The sequence below is a fragment of the Mustela lutreola genome, chromosome 9 (genome assembly GCF_030435805.1).
Source record: "Mustela lutreola isolate mMusLut2 chromosome 9, mMusLut2.pri, whole genome shotgun sequence".
NCBI classification, from domain to species: Eukaryota; Metazoa; Chordata; class Mammalia; order Carnivora; family Mustelidae; genus Mustela; species Mustela lutreola.
In genome coordinates this window covers 126,498,126-126,515,030 of record NC_081298.1, presented here as the reverse complement: position 1 = coordinate 126,515,030, position 16,905 = coordinate 126,498,126, and the positions used below count along the sequence as shown (strand labels likewise).

The 16,905-nt window shown below is 38.6% G+C and overlaps 1 protein-coding gene across 3 annotated transcripts in view; it reads right to left on the bottom strand.

Annotated features, from left to right (window-relative positions):
* The window catches only part of ASXL2 (ASXL transcriptional regulator 2), a 138,038-nt gene that overhangs the window by 36,664 nt on the left and 84,469 nt on the right, over positions 1 to 16,905 (bottom strand). For 2 of the 3 annotated variants that reach the window (XM_059132446.1, XM_059132447.1), the window contains exon 4: positions 15,510 to 15,660. The exons of the other annotated variant lie outside the window; for it this stretch is intronic. In XM_059132446.1, the coding sequence (XP_058988429.1) occupies positions 15,510 to 15,660 (151 nt within the window). The remainder of the gene's footprint in view (positions 1 to 15,509; positions 15,661 to 16,905) is intronic. 3 annotated transcript variants of the gene reach the window in all.

The window sequence follows — 16,905 nt, the reverse complement described above, 5'->3', positions numbered from 1 at the left end:
CCCGGATAGGAAAATGGCATCTCATGGTGTAACTACAGAGTTTAACGACACCATGTAAAATGTGTTGGTGGGTAGCTACCTGATTTAACAATGCAGAAGCATGGTTCACTGGACTATACAAGTTTGGGAAAACAGCTTTTCAACAGATTCTTTTAAGTCCTAAGAAAGGAATACATAGCAGATAACATTGAAAGAGGATGCAACAGCAGACGATACTAAGAAGGTGACTTCTCACACCTGGCATACCTGCCTTTGCACTCCCTCCCTTATGATCAGGTTTATATATGGGAAAGAACTGACATAAAGTACAACATCAAGAAAAAATTCAGTGTGATATATTGTACAAAATACAAAAATAAAGATGGATAATTCCTGAGATAACTGAGCAGCAAAAAGAAACCACATCCTTTGTCTACTTATGTTGACCAATTTTAAAAAAACAACGGCTTACTCATAGAAGATTTATGTAAGATACAACTCACCTAAAGTGTAAAATTTCAATGGCTTTGGTTAAAAGTTGTGCAACCATCACCAGAATCAATATCCACGACCCACAAACATCCTGTACTGGTTGGCTATCACCCCCCTTTTCCCTAACTATGCCCCCAGTGCTATGCAATCACTAATCTACTTTAAGTCCCTATACATTTGCCTATTTTAGACCTTTCATATAAATGGAATCAGACAATACAAGCTCTTCTGTGACTAGCTTTTTTTCACTGAGCAGGTTTTAAAGTTTGATCTATACTGAAGCATGGATCAATGCTTCCTTTTTATCATCGAACAATAGACCACTGTATGCGAATGCTGCATTTTGTTTATTCACTAGGTGATGGGACAACTTGGGTTATTCCCCCTTTTGGCCATTCTGAAATATGATATGAAGAAAACTAATTAGCATGATTTTGTGTTGGACATATATTTTCAATTCTTCTGGGTTCAGATCTTAAAGTAGAACTGCTGGGTGGGGCGCCTGGGTGGCTCAGTGGGTTAAGCCGCTGCCTTCGGCTCAGGTCATGATCTCAGGGTCCTGGAATCTAGTCCCCCATAAGGCTCTCTGCTCAGCAGGGAGCCTGCTTCCCTATCTCTCTCTCTCTGGCTGCCTCTCCGTCTACTTGTGATTTCTCTCTGTCAAATTAATAAATAAAAAAAAAAAAAATCTTAAAAAAAAAAAAAAAGTAGAACTGCTGGGTGTCTTACATCAACTTTATGTTTAACTTTCTGAGGCACCGTCAAAATGTTCTCCAAAATGGCTATACCATTTTTACAATTCCACAGGAATGTAGGAGGGTTCTAATCCTTCTCAACACTTGTTACTTCCTGTCTTTGATTTGACCAATGTTCTTAAAGGGACATAATAAAAATAAAGACTATTAATATTTGACTATGTTCCTTCTTTTTAATGGTTTGCAGAAATCTGAAAATATACATTTCCTAACCCGCCTCAAATACTACCCGAGAATAAGCAGAAAACAAACAAAATAATTCTCTTAAAGTATATAAGAATTGCACTTTGCAGCCTGAAAAGTAGACAATAAAGTTATCTCTAAGTACCTTGGCAAACTATTTGGACCGTTCCCCCTTAAGGCAAAAGCCCTTTCTAACAAAAGAACCATAAACATATCTCAAGCCAGCTGAACTAAATGAAAATTTCAGGACCCACCAGTAAGGAACATCTCCCAGAACTAACTCAATGCCAAGTACAGGTCTCGTAACATCTATGAAACTTAAACTTTGTCCTAACTTTTAAATATTAAAGGCTTAAAAACATGGTGAGAAACTTCTGTCTCATAATTACTTCCAGTGGCTACACTGTCTTCAAACACAATTTTATTAGGAAGAACAACCAAAAGTAACTATCTCGTATGCCTCTAACAGCATGCTAGGTTCATCTGAACAGGATTTCACTGAACTACCCTCTAAGACGGTACAATTGGGGGACCTGGGTAGCTCAGTCATCAAGCGTCTGCCTTCAGCTAAGGCCATGACCCCAAGGTCCTGAGATCCTGTCCCATATAGGACTCCCTGCTCCCTGCTCATGGCTCTCCCTCTCCCATTCACGCTGCTTGTGTTCCCTCTCTCACGGTGCCTCTGTCAAGTAAGGGCGATCTTTTTTTTTTTTTTTTTTTTAAGATTTTATTTATTCACTTGACAGAGATCAAAAGTAGGCAGAGAGGTAGGCAGAGAGAGAGGAAGGGAAGCAGGCTCCCTGCTGATCAGAGAGCCCGATGCGGGACTCAATCTCAGGACCCTGGAATCATGACCTAAGTCGAAGGCAGAGGCTTTAACCCACTGAGCCACCCAGGCGCCCCAAGGGCGCTCTTCAAAAAAAAAAAAAAAGTAAGATGGGTAAAAGTCCTTTCTATTCTCATCCAAACTCTTCCAATTCTACCCACAGAAATAACTAAATGATATATTTGGCTTAGCATCCTTACTGACATTTTTCTACACAAATAAAAATATGAAAAGATTTTTAAAGACATATATTAATTTTTTTAAACGTTTTAGTTATTGATTTGAGACAGAAAGAAAAAGAAGCACAAGCAGGGGGTACCAAAGGAGAGGGAGAAGCGGACTCTCCACTGAGCAGGGAGCATGACACAGGCTCAAACCAAGGACATATATTCATACCTAAATTTCAAATATATACATTCTTTGTATATTGTAATATCATCTGAATTTTACATATCAGGAAATTTAATTAGTTTACCAGAGGACTCAGACAGGGGCACAGCCAAGATTCAAACTTAGTATATTTTCTTTTTCTTTCTTTTTTTTTTTTTTTAAAGATTTTATTTATTTGTCGGAGAGAAGGAGAGGGAGAGAGTATACCAGCAGGCACAGAGGCAAGCAGAGGCAGAGAGAAAAGCAGACTCCCTGCCAGGCAAGGAGCCCAAGGCAGGACTCGATCCCAGGACCCTGAGCTCATAACCTGGGCCAAGGCAGCGGCTTAACCCACTGAGCCACCCAGGCATCCCAAACTCAGTATATTTTCAAAATGAATGGGTAGTTGTTATGGGATGAATAGTGACCACCAAAAAATTATGTCCTAATCCCCAGAATCTGTGCATGTTACACTATTTGGAAAAAGAGTCTTGGCAGGTGTAATTAAGTTAAGGATCTTGAGATCATCCTGGATTATCTCAGTGTCCTAAATCCAATGACACAGAGGGCAGACAGAAAAGAAGGTGAAGACAGGCAGAGATTGCAGTGATGCGGCCACAAGGCAAGGAAGTCAGCAACCACCAGAAACTGAAGGATACAAGAAACCGAGTTCTCCCGTAGAGCCTCCATAGGGAGTGTGGCTGACACCCTGATTTCAAATTTCTGGCCTCCAGAAAGGGAGAAAATAAACTTCTGTTTATTTTATTTTAAGGCACCTGGCTTGTGATAATTTGTTTCAGCAGTCTCAGTAAAGTAATGGTATGTAAAACTGATTTTGAAGTGTCATCATCAACCCACTGACGTTTATGTATTTGGAATGTTTAAATCAAAAACAATCATTATGAATTTGGCACTCAAACTGTAACCTTTTGGTTTTATGGAAGACCCTTCAAGTTGTGAACCACCTCTGCGACATGGCTTCAGCAGTATCCAGCTTCCTCACTATATGCCACAAGAAATGTCTCAGGCAACCTTGCATATTTTTTTGCCCAACTTGGATCAGCCCCTTCTACAAAGACCCTGGTGTCTTTTAATTGGAAATGTTGTTAAAAAGACCACATGGTGCATGGTAGGGAGTGCTCACTGCTATGTGGTTACCGCTGGTTCTAGGACTTTTCAATGGCTGGAACAAGAAAGGCCTTTCTTTTAGAAAGAGAAAAATAAATTCATGGATGGATACCAAACTAAATTAAAGATCACAGGACTGGCACCTAACTTTTCTGATTCTATTATTCTATCACTTCTCTTCTTCCTTGATAATCCTGGTTCCTGATAACATTACTGTAATTATCAATTTGATTTCTACTATAGATCTAATTTCAAAGAAACCATACCTATTACTGAAAATAAGACAACTGAATGAAGTCTAAGATTTATTGGTGTTTGGTCTCCTGTAACTAAGATATATTCCAAACAACATACTTATATCATTATGCCACAAATTTGACATATTCTTGAGCTTGTTGTGTTTCATATTTCTACAAAGTACATTTTAAAAACTTACTTTAATTATGTAAAGTGATAAAACAACTTACTTCCATGTAAGTCTAGCTCCCTCCCCTGTATATACCTCTTTATTCTCCCATTTAGGAGGTCATTTATATTAATTTATACCCTTCCACTGCTTTCTTAAAAATATTTTTTAAAGATTTTATTTATTTATTAATTTGAGAGAGAGAGAGAGAGATCACAAGTAGGTGGTGTGAGGCAGAAAGCCTGATGTGGGGCTTCCGAGGACCCTGAGATCATGACCCAAGCTGAAGGCAGAGGCTTTAACCCACTGAGCCACCCAGGCGCCGCCCCTTCTTCCATTGTTTTTTAATTATTGTTTTTGTTTTGGTGAAAACAGTATAGATATTTAGCTCATTTAAGCAAAGAATCAAATATCATAAGCTGTCCAGAATATTGATTTTTTAAAAACTTAATATATTCAATATATCCTTGGGAACATTCTGGAACAGAATATAGAGATCTTCCACATTCCTTTTCCTAGGTACACAGAACTCCACTGTGCAGATGTACTATAATTTCTTCAACCAGAATGATGAGTATATTGGTTCTTTCTGGACTTTTGCTCTTATTACTACAATCTTAACCAGTGGCTCTTAAGGTATTACACTAGGAAAAACACAATCAGTATTAAAAAATCTGTTGGGGACGCCTGGGTGGCTCAGTGGGTTGATGCCTCTGCCTTCGGCTCAAGTCGTGATCCCAGGGTCCTGGGATGGAACCCCTCGTCGGGCTCTCGGCTCCATGGGGAGCCTGCTTCCCTCTCTCTCTGCCTGCCTCTCTGCCTACTTGTGATCTGTCAAATAAATAAATAATATCTTAAAAAAAAAAAATCTGTTGGAGGGGCACCTGGGTGGCTCAGTTAAGCATATGCCCATGATCCCAAGGATCTGGGATAGAGCCTCACGTTGGACTCCTTGCTCAGCAGGGAGCCTGCTCCTCCCTCTCCCGCTCTCCCTGTACCCACTTCTCCCTCTCAAATAAATACAATCTTGGGGTGCCTGAGTGGCTCAGTGAAGCTTCTGCCTTCAGCTCAGGTCATGATCTCAGAGTCCTGGGATCGAGCCCCACATTGGGCTCTCTGCTCAGCAGGGAGCCTGCTTCCCCCTCTCTCTGCCTACCTCTCTGCCTACTTGTGATTTCTCTCTGTCAAATAAATAAAATCTTTTAAAAAATAATAAATAAATAAATATTTAAAAATTAAAAATCTGTTGGAAATGGAATTACTAGATCCCAGCCCAGGTCCACTGAATCAGAAACTCTGAAGGTAGGGCCCAGGAATCTGTGTCAAAATAAGCTCCATGGAGGCACCTGGGTGGTTCAGTCCTTAAGCGTCTGCCTTTGGTTCATCAGACTCCCGGCTCAGCAAAAAGCCTCCTCCCTTTCCCACTCCCCCTGCTTGTGTTCCCTCTTTTACTGTCTCTCTCTGTCAAATATATAAATAAAATCTTAAAAAAAAAAAAAAAAAAAGCTCCATGTAATTTTCATGCATGCTCAAGTTTGAGAAGCATTAGTTTAAGCTATGTTATTTTGTATTGCTGATGGTGTGTCTGTGGATTGATTCTGAGAAGTGGGTTTGCTGAGTCAGGGCAGAAAATCACACACTTCCAGAAACAGTTTAAAGTTTCATTATTCTCAGGTTTTAAAAGGAATTCACACATGCTTTCCCTAAGTACTTCGTTTCATGTTTTACATTATATCCCTCATTTTTTGGGAATTTATTCTAGAGTATGGTATGAAAAATAGACCCATTTCACATATGGTTGAATTTCCCTGGAAAACCATTTAAGTGTGGTGTTCATTTGAAGGGGAGCTCTTCTATATTACTATTTGTATGAAAACTTATTGTTTAGATTTTCTATCTCTATTGGGTTTAAGTTTTATGCATTCTATTTTCCTACAAAATCATCCCATTTCATCTAAGTTCTTAAAGTACTGTGAAAAAGGTTTTCTTGTTTTGGGCTTACTTCAACCTGAGTTTGTGTATGTAGGTCTTTTTCCTTTTTTAAAAAAGGCAAATCAGTGCTTTCATCACTGCATACCACAAATTTTGATACATTGTTTTCATTTTCATTCAGTTCAAAATATTTTAAAATTTCAAGACTTCTTCTTTGACCCTTGTTTTTATTCAGAGTGTGTTGCTTAATCTCCATGTATTTCGCTATTTTCCAGTTATCTTTCTTTTTTTTAATGTTTTATTTATTTATTAAGGAGGAGAGCATGCACACACATAAACCAGGGACCGGGCAGCAGACGCCATGCTGAGTAGGGAGCCTGACGTGGGGCTCCATCCCAGAACCCCAGAAGCACAACCCAAACGGAAGGCAGACAAAACCAACTAAGATACCCAGGAGCCCTCCAGTTATCTTTCTATTACTGATTTCCAGTCTAACTGTGATCTGAGAGCAGACATTAGATAATTTCCATTCCTTTAAATTTGTTAAGGCATGTTTTATGGCCCAGAAGAAACTATTTTCATGTCAGTGGGAGAGGAAATTTTCTTAAGGATGTACTGGATTATATTAAAAATTGGGAAATTGTATGCCTCAAAAGATACTTTTTACAGAGTAAAAAAGACGGGCCATAAAGAGGGAGTAGTTACTTATAAGATATATATTCAATAAGGCAATATATTGGGCGCCTGGGTGGCTCGGTGGGTTGAGCCGCTGCCTTCGGCTCGGGTCATGATCTCGGGGTCCTGGGATCGAGTCCCGCGTCGGGCTCTCTGCTTGGCGGGGAGCCTGCTTCCTCCTCTCTCTCTCTGCCTGCCTCTCTGCCTACTTGTGATCTCTCTGTGTCAAATAAATAAATAAATAAATCTTAAAAAAAAAAAAAAAAAAAAAAAAAAAAAAGAAAAAAGAAAAATGGAAAAGACTGGAAAAGGCACCCATAAAGAGATATTCAAATGATTCATAATGAAGAGGACTCTAATTCTGTTGGCATTATGAAAATACAACTTAAAACCACATGGAACACTATTACATATTAACCAAAGTCTAAAATTTAAAAGACCGACAATAAGTGAGCGTGTGAAAGAGCTGAACTCACACACTGGTGGGAGTATAAATTGGTGCAACCGCTCTGAAGAATGGGCAGGACACACTACAGTTAATTCTGCTCCCAAGTACATACCCAAAAGAAAGGAGCACACAAAAGAAAGAGATACAAAAGCATTCACAATAGAATAGGCAAATACTAAAAATAACCTGATGTTTACCAGTGGTAGAATTGATAAGTAGAGCTCTTGGGGGAAATAGCTAATAAAACAGAATACTACACAGTTTTAAGAATCTGTTGAATATATACAAAAGCATGGATGAAAACTTACAAACATTACTGCGCAGCCCCCTCCCCACCGCCAAAGGCATGATTTAAGTTCAAGAACAGCTTCTGGTTCTGTCCCAGACATGTCTTATCTACACTAACAGAAATTATTACAGTGGTTACTTGGGGCAACGGTTATTACCAGAAGGGAGCAGAGAGAGGACTACTGGAGCACTGACAATGTTTTGTTCTTAGATCTGAACGCTGGTTCTCAGTGCTATCCCATCTGTGAAAATCCAGCAAGCTTTATAAAGTGTGTTTTTCTGAATTTTATTTAAAGATTTTATTTATTTATTTGACAGAGAGATAAATCACAAGTAGGCAGAGAGGCAGGCGGAGGGGGGGGGGGGAAGCAGGCCCCCTGCTGAGCAGAGAGCCCAACGCGAGGCTCAATCTCAGGACCCCGAGATCATGACCTGAGACGAAGGCAAAGGCTTAACCCACTGAGCTACCCAGGCGCCCCTCTGAATATAATTTAATAAAAGTTTTAAATAGGCAAAACTAATCTATACTGACAGGGGCCACAACAGTAGCTACTTCTAAGGAAGGATGAGCAGTGACTGAGAGCTGGCCTAATGCCTCTGCAGTGCTGGTAAACAATCATTATAGTTCATTATTTGCTCAGGAAGGTGGAGTTATTTTCCACTCTAAATTCAAGGAAGGGGGGGCAAGATCATTTTATGTTGTTCTTCCTTTAAAGGAGAAATACAAGATTTTCCCTCCTTCCTTGTTAAAGAAAAACCGCATTCCCAATAGTTTATAAGACTAACAAATCATTTAAAACCACTGCTGTTTAAATGTAGTCCAGCTAGACTATTACTATTCAAATGTAGTCCAAAGACCGGTCTGTTACACAATAAATACAAAAAGTGAGAACAAACATTTAGGTACTTTCAAAGAAATCTGACATCGCTGGGCCATTTTTACTATATTTTACTTAAGTTTCAGTCCATAATAGACAGAGGAGGGAAGAGAAGAATACTTTGTGATGAAAAGTCTGGGAATAAACCAGCTGGCCGGGGAGGGGAGGATGCAGGGTAGGAGGTGTATGGGAAAGGCATGGAGAGTTACAGAGAGTTACAGAGTTACAAAATAAGGAACTAAGATCTCCTAGAGCTACATTTTAAAAAGGATAAAAATATTAAGAATAGGACATTGTTTGAAAAATGAACATTAATGCTGCATTTTAACTTGATCAAGCACCTATTTATCATCTTTTTTAAAAAAAATGACATTTATTTCTTGACTATTCAATGACAGTATGTGTGTTGCAGGTTAATTTCAGTGTAAATTCAATTTCAGTGCAAGACACATTATATTTCTTTAGCTCTCAAATCAACACAAAGCAGTGGGAAATCATGATTTTTGCTTTCCCTCCATTCCAATGTTTCCTGGGTTTCACAGATCACTGGTTAGTGCTAGGATACCAGTGTGTTGGCCCACAAAGTCCCACAAGGACTGAAACACTGTTCATAATCCTATCTTACACAGTGGCACTTGGAGAAAAATCATCCCTCACGCTTCTATACTATCAGTTTGTTTTTATTCCAAATAAAACCAATTAATGTCACCAATTAATCTCATCCTATATCAAGGAAATCCACAGAACAAATTATTTTTTCAAGAGTGAAATGGAAATGAACTCTTTTAGCCCAAATACCAGTGATTAGAAATAAACTGAACTAACATAAATGTAGAGGTTGCTTTTAGGCAACAGGCTTGAGCAACGGAATGTAGAACCAGGCAAAAGGGCCCCCTCCTCCCAGCCCCCTGGCATAATACAGAAGGGTCCCCAGTGGACCCTAATCTGACCAATATCCACAAGCCCTAACTGACCAATGGGCGACTTATAATCAGACACAATTACCACAAAAGGGGAAGATGCCATATATCCCCATATGTCCTAGCTCTTCTCCTTTAAAAACAGCCTTCACCTATCACTTTGTGCAGACAGTCTCTGTTTTGCTGTCTTGCCTGCTTCTCCCTTGTGGTATGTATTCAATAAACTTCTAGCTCCTTCGTTCTGCCTCAGGTGAATTGACTGCCAGTGCCACCAGTGCCACCAGCTAACACCTGATTGTTGCCCCACATTTGGGGGCCCCCATCCAACTGGGAGAGACACCACAATCAACAATAATCAGTAGAAAAACAAATCAAAGCTAGTGGATTTAATGAACTGGAATTTAAATGAAAACTTGAAAGAAAAAAATAAATAAATTGAAATTAAAATTTCGAAAAGCTAGTGTAGTAACTCAGATCTTAAATGGACAAGAGGATGAAACCAACAGCAAAAGGTCTATAAACAAGAATTTTGTTCCTCGGGGCACCTGGGTGGCTCAGCTGGTTTAAGCATCTGCCTTAGGCAAAGGGCACGATCCCAGGGTTCTGGGATCGAGTTCTGTTTAAGGCTCCCTACCTGTTTCCCTGCCTGCTGATCCCTCTGCTTGTGCATTCTTTCTCTCTCTCTGTCAAATAAAATCTTAAAATTTTTTTTTTGTTCCTCTTGGTATGTGGCTATGAAAACTTGAAGTCAGTGGTGTTGCTATTCCCTGACCTATACATACTACATTTCTTAATTCTCCTAAGAAATCACTTTATGCACAGCAATACCCTATAACTAACAGAGACTAGCATTAAGGATGAACAGACTGATCCCTACACTTCTTTCCACGAATTTCCCCCTCCACCCAAACTTATCTTCATATGGCTTCCTTTCTACCTTCTTGTCTTTATGTATGTTTTCTTTCCATGATACATCCGGTCTTCCTTAGAGGTTATACTCCAAATGGAAGAAAGTATATTAGAATATCCTGTAATTCACACAATACTTACTAACCCAGGTAAAGTTAACAACTTCTTACTCCAATGTTGCCATAACATGATACATAAACACTTGTTACTTATTAAAGCCATTTGCTAACTACCTGCTTCTTTTTCTGTACTTCTAGATATGGACAGGGCCCATACCTTATTTATATTTCCTAAATACTTGACAAACAGTACATACGTACCAGAGAAGGAATGAGTGCGGTGAGCAGTCTAAATAGAGATATTTCTTTGATTTTGTAAGTAATCTAATGAATGGCCTAAATAATACTTCTCAAGATTATATCCTGATCTACTGGTGCTCCAATGTGGACTGCTCAATGCTTAAAAGCTCTCTTACTAGACAACTATCACATGACCTCACCGATATGAGGAATTTGAGAAAGACAGAGGAGCATAGGGGAAGGGAGGGGAAAATGAAACTAGATGAAACCAGCGAAGGAGATAAGGCATAAGACACTCTCAATCTCAGGGAACTGAGGGTTGCTGGAAGGGAGGCGGGTGGGAGGAATGGGGTGTCTGGGTGATGGACACGGGGCGGGGGGGTGGGGGGAGAATGTGCTATGGAGAGCGCTGTGAATTGTGGCAGGCTGATGATTCACAGACCTGTATCCCTAAAGCAAGTAATATGTTAATTTTAAAAAAAAACCTTATTTAGGAACATTTTAGTATCTAATTAGAAACAAAAATGCTTGCTTTCATATAAATACATAGACATAAAATATTAGCCACTTCTAAAAATATTAACAAACTCTGATCAAAGGACTCACAGTTATTATTTGACTTAAAAATCAACTCCCACCCCCCAGCAACCTAGCAGAGAAGTGAATTTTTAAGCTTATTTTCAGAAAATTATTGTTATTTAAATATTATTATTATTTAAATTATTTAAAACAAATTTTAGAACTTGAGGCTTGAACTCATGACTCTAAGATCAAGACCTGAGCCAAAATCAAGAGCTGGACGCTTAACCAGCTGAGGCACCCAGACGCCCCTAGAACTTGAGGCACTTAAAGCCAGTTTTACATAGTTGACTGAAGCAGTTTCAGGTTGCTGGACAACTACTACTACCCACTGAAAATATATACATTCAGAAGATATTACTTTTCAGATATATTACAGCACTGAGAATTTTCTATTTCATTGGTAATATACTGAACAAGGTCAAAAGGATATAGACTATCCATATTAGATGCCTTTGAATTAAAGACTTTAGTGAATAATCACTATTGTATTTCTTCCTGAAGACATCTAAGGGGCCCCTTCTCAAGTATTAGAAATACTATCAGACATAATGAAGCAGTAACAACAAAACTGAAGCTCATTTTTCTATAGTTGAAGGATTAATAGCTGAAAGACTGATTAACAACTAAAGTATCCAAAACTGTTATAATCTTCCTAAACCATAATCCTTCTCCTAAGGGAGAGTTTTTACTTTCACCATAGTCTGTCTTTTGAGGAATTTCATTTCCAGAAGTTAACAGACTGTTTCGGTTTTAAGTATCTTCTTCCCACACCAAGTAGAGAGAGTCTACCTCAAACTCGGCAGGCTGCAGCTACTGATTAACATTCAAACAATCCCCTGATCAAAGATGAAGAGGCCACACCTGGGTACCTTTCCTTGCTTCTGGGTATCCTACCTATCCAAGTCCTAATAGAGCCATGTTTAATACATGACGGAACTCAAATCTCTTACTCAGCCACCAACCACAAGACATAAAAAAAGATCTCTCTCAAAGATCGCTCTCCACATAAGTTAACTTTGCCCAAAGGAGTTTTTCTCCCAAGTAAAGGAGACATTTCTATGCATAATCATCCCCATTCAGTAAACTTACATATAGAAATGATTATTACAGGGCAGGCAGGTCTTTGGTATGGGAAATTAACTCTAAACATGGTATTTATCAAATTCCTAATTTAAAGTAGCTTTGAACAAGCAATTAAATTAACGTTAGATTATGCCCCTGGAAAGAATTAGTAATTCCTTATAAGTAAAAAGGTGTATTTTATATAATTAACTTGTTTCTTAAGACTCTTTAAAAGCAGGCCAAAATTGAATAAACTTTCTCTACCAGAAGATAAAAATAATACTTCTATCATTGCTTTATGCATCAATACTTATATTTTATTTTGGGGAAGGGACTCTGCTTAGCTATGATTCTACCAAAAAAGCAACAGAAAAAGTTGATTTTAATCTTTTTTTTCCTGGATTTAGTCCACCTTACCTTGGCTTGGAATTCCATAAAGCTCTTCTCTGAACATTGTTTCCTGTCTGACAATTAGGAACCAAAACTATGAACTTCTAAGTTCTTCCACTTTACATGGAAATCAATAAACTACTTTTAATATTGGACTGAATTTCAAAGTTCTGTTCTCCGTTCCTATTTGGCTGAAAGGTATACCTATTATCAAGCCAGTTTCTATCGATTTTCAACTAGAAGTATCAGTTTTGCTGTCAGAGCTCTTTATTTTTGTACATAAAAGGAAGTGGGTTTTGATACTATCTCAATGTTCTTCCTGTCTTACAATGCATTTGAAATAAAGTGATGTCAGATTGAGAGTTAAAGCCCTAAATAAGACAAAGGAATAGGCACAATTACTTTTCTCTACCTTTATTAATAAATGCAACTGATTTAGAAATGTTCTGTCGCACACTGCTGCTAACACCACTAAGTACAAGCTTTGCATGTTAACTTGCACCAGAGGCCATGAACATTCACAGGTTATATAATATGTACCTAAAAATTCACACATACATGCCATATGCCGTGGTATGACCCGTGAACAAGAGAAGCACATCCTATGAGAAACAGAATCATTCTGCACTGTTGGTCGCTCAGCAAAGAGTAAACATGAATTCCATATGACATCATGCACACCTCTTACCTTCATCTTCCAAACACCATCTATAGCCCATTCTACTCTCAGTTTAGACTACCTATAATCAGAAAAGAGCTTTACAGAACATCTCATCTTAATGTAAACTGAAGATAAATACACAATAATATGATCATTTCTAGAAGAAGAATGAATAACAACGCAGTTCAGTAACATTTTATCTGGACCACAATTCTGAATTTGCTATCATATTGCTATTAAATATCTTCTGTTACAATGCCAAATATAGTACAAGGTTAGGCTATTTAAATCTATAAAACTACTGACAATGGGACTCTGTTGTTATTTCTTGGATCTTCTTATATCACAATACATACATCTTAATTTCTTGGACATCCCCTGTAACAAATATGTTACAGCCACTACTCAGAACAGCTACTGCAACATATGTGGCTATTGAAAGTGGAAAGGACGGGGCACCTGAGTGGCTCAGTGGGTTAAAGCTTCTGTCTTCAGCTCAGGTCATGATCCCAGGGTCCTGGGATCGAGCCCCACACCGGGCTCTGTTCAGTGGGAAGCCTACTTCCCCGTCTCTCGTTGCCTGCCTCTGTGCCTACTTGTGACTTCTGTCTGTCAAATAAATAAATAAAATGTTTCAAAAAAAAAAAAAAAGTAAAAAGGAATGACCTTTGAGACCATGATTCTGTTCCCCAAATTTCTAGTCTGGCCCACTTAGTTATTGATTTTCCTGTCTTTGGACACATCCAGAAATTATGAATCTTACTGTTTCTCCTGCTTGATGATTTGGCTTGGTTCCTAATCTTAGATCACCAACTTCCAAAATTTAAACTAGGTGGGGCACCTGGGTGCTGTAGTTGGTTGTGTCTGACTCTTGGTTTGGCTCAGGTTGTGATCTCAAGGTTATGAGACCAAGCCCTGCGAGACTGCCTCCACACCAAGCATGAAGTCTGCTTGGGAATCCCTCTGGCCCTCATGCTTGTACTCTCTCTAAAACAAATAAAAAGAAATCTTCAAAAAAAAAGTTTAAACTCGGTACAAGCAGGAATGACAGAGCCCTTAACACTTTCGGTTCCACCCTCCCAAAGATCCTTAGTGGACTCTGAGGAATGTAAGGCCATACCTCCTTTCACCACTGATCTAAAACATATCTCTATCTCAAGAATACTGGTCATATGAGCTAGCTTTATCTTGACTTTATCCTATTTGTTCCTAACATCTGAGATCGGGGTTACTCTCCAAGTGAATGTGATCTTACAGCTAAAATGCTCTTATTATAAAACGTGCCCAAATTTGTATGTGTGGTAGCTTTACCAGAGAACACAAACGATGCCACCAATTATCTCAGTTCTCTCCAGGAGTATCACACATATGAATGCAGGGATGGTAAGGAATCAGAGTTTTTTCTGATACAGCACCAAATCAATAGTTCCAAAGCACTTAAAATTAATGAATCAAGTATTCCTACATATAAAACTCCAGGTTCTAGATCCAAAGACTGCTCACCTGTAACACAAACCAAAGGGGATATCCAAGCTAGGGAAATTCTTGGATGTCATTTTGTTCTAGAATATCACTATATCAGTCCTTGCAAAGGAACCATCATGAGCTGGCTTAAATCTGCCCTGCCGTGTACGACTAAGTTTATAAATATTGAGGTAAAAACAATGTGCCCTCTTCAAGAAGACTCTGCTAAGAAGCTACAGATAATTACCAAGAATAGATAATAAAGTGTATCCCTAAGTGGAAATTCTATCCCAGGGAAGCTGCAGCAACAGACATTACTCCCTAAAAAATGGTTTTTTGGGTAAGCCATGAAGCAGACACCAAGCAGGGGAGAGCGAAGAACAGACTAAATTTAGTCCTTGCTAGTACTTTCCCTGGTAAGTAGAGGGCTGTTAGAGCAGTAAGTGTTCAAATTTTAGAAGAGAGGATTAAAGAGGCAAATAAGAGCATCCTTCAAAAAGGCTATGGATGACCAAGAGCTGAATATTCATCCAGGTAAAACATAGAGAACCGTGCTGTCCAATTGATAGCCACTAGCCATGTGTGACTATTCAAATGAAAATTTAAAAAGAAGAACAAATTCAGTCCCTCAGTCAAACTGCCATATTTCAAGTGCTCACAGACATAACGAGCCACTGGCTAGGTTGGGCTGGACATCACAGACACAGGATATTTCCTCATTGCAAGAAATTCTACTGGATGGTACCAATCTCAAGGGAAAGGAAAGAGACGGACTGTCCCGGGGTCTGAATACAGAGGAGCTACTAACAAGGGCATGTGTCCTATAGCATTCAAGACTTTATCGAGAGATCAGGTGGATTTACCTTTCCTTTTCCACCTGCTCTTTTTTCCCTCCTTGTTGCTGCCACCATCACTGCTGCTGCTGCTGTTCTCAGAACTCTGGGAATCTGACTGACCATCACTGCTTTCTTCTGAACCTTCTGATAGCTCTTTCACCCCATCGGGCACGTCTTTCTGAAAATGCAGGCATCCAATTAGGATTAATCATTACCATTTCAGCAAATAGGAATTAGATTTCTGATATACATTGTTGTAACTTAACTGTGCTGATTAATTTTGAGTATTATAGGGTTCAGTAGCAGAACCAGCAATATTTTCTGAATTCCTGTCATCTCCCTTCTGTGGGTCAAATTAGCTCATGTTTCCATCTACATCCAAAGATAAAAATTATACATGACAATCACATGAAAGCACAACACAGAGGCTTAAATTAGAACAAACTGGGTCTATGGAAGTCCAAGTAAATGAGATGTTCAGAATTTAAAAACTACAATAATAATTTTGTGAAAGGTAGATATACTCATTATCCATGGATATGTGCTTGTTTGTGTATGTATTTGTTAAGTATTGTGAGTTCAGCTGACTCTGGATAGGAAGAAACAGTACATTATTTGAATCTCATTGATTTCTAAATACTGGTTAGTAAGCAGCAAGAGTCAAATACAAAAGGAATAATTCCAATCCTTTTTTTCTATTTTTAAATAAACTCTTCATGTGGGCCTCACACTTACAAGCCCAGGATTAAGAGTTGCAGGCTCTACTGAATGAGCCAGCCGGGCACCGCAAAAGGAAAAAGATTTTTAAAAACTCACAGGACTCTTTGGTGTCTACACTGAATAGTGACAATGCTAAACTGAAAAGATACCTGTGTCAGCAGAGTATATAAGAGATATACAGTAGGATAGGTGCAAGATCAAGAACTAGAAAATTAAGATGTTCTGGAGTTGAATTCTGGCTTTATCGTCTGCTAATTATGCAGTCCGGTCAAAATCTTAACCTCTTATGCCTCAGTTTCCTGGTCTAAAACATGGAAATAATAATACCTACCTTATGAGATCATTCTGAAATTAAACGAGTTAAGTGTAAAACGCTTAGGATAGTGCCTGGCACGTAATAAATATGAACTACTATGTACACATGTAGTATATAAAAATATACACAGGTAAACATATTAGTGAATTTCTAAGTTAAGAAACTATGGCTAGTTCTTTTTTCCTCTCAATATATTTTTTTATTTTCCCACATTTTATAATCAGATAAAAAATAATTCTGACCGTGTGACCCTCCTTCCTAGAACTGACTCACAACATTATAGCCAAGATAATAACCTCTGATCCAGAAAGGAACTGCTTCTTCCCAATGATATTTATATCCTTTTGCCATTTCTAAGACATTTCTTATATACTTTTTTAAAATACA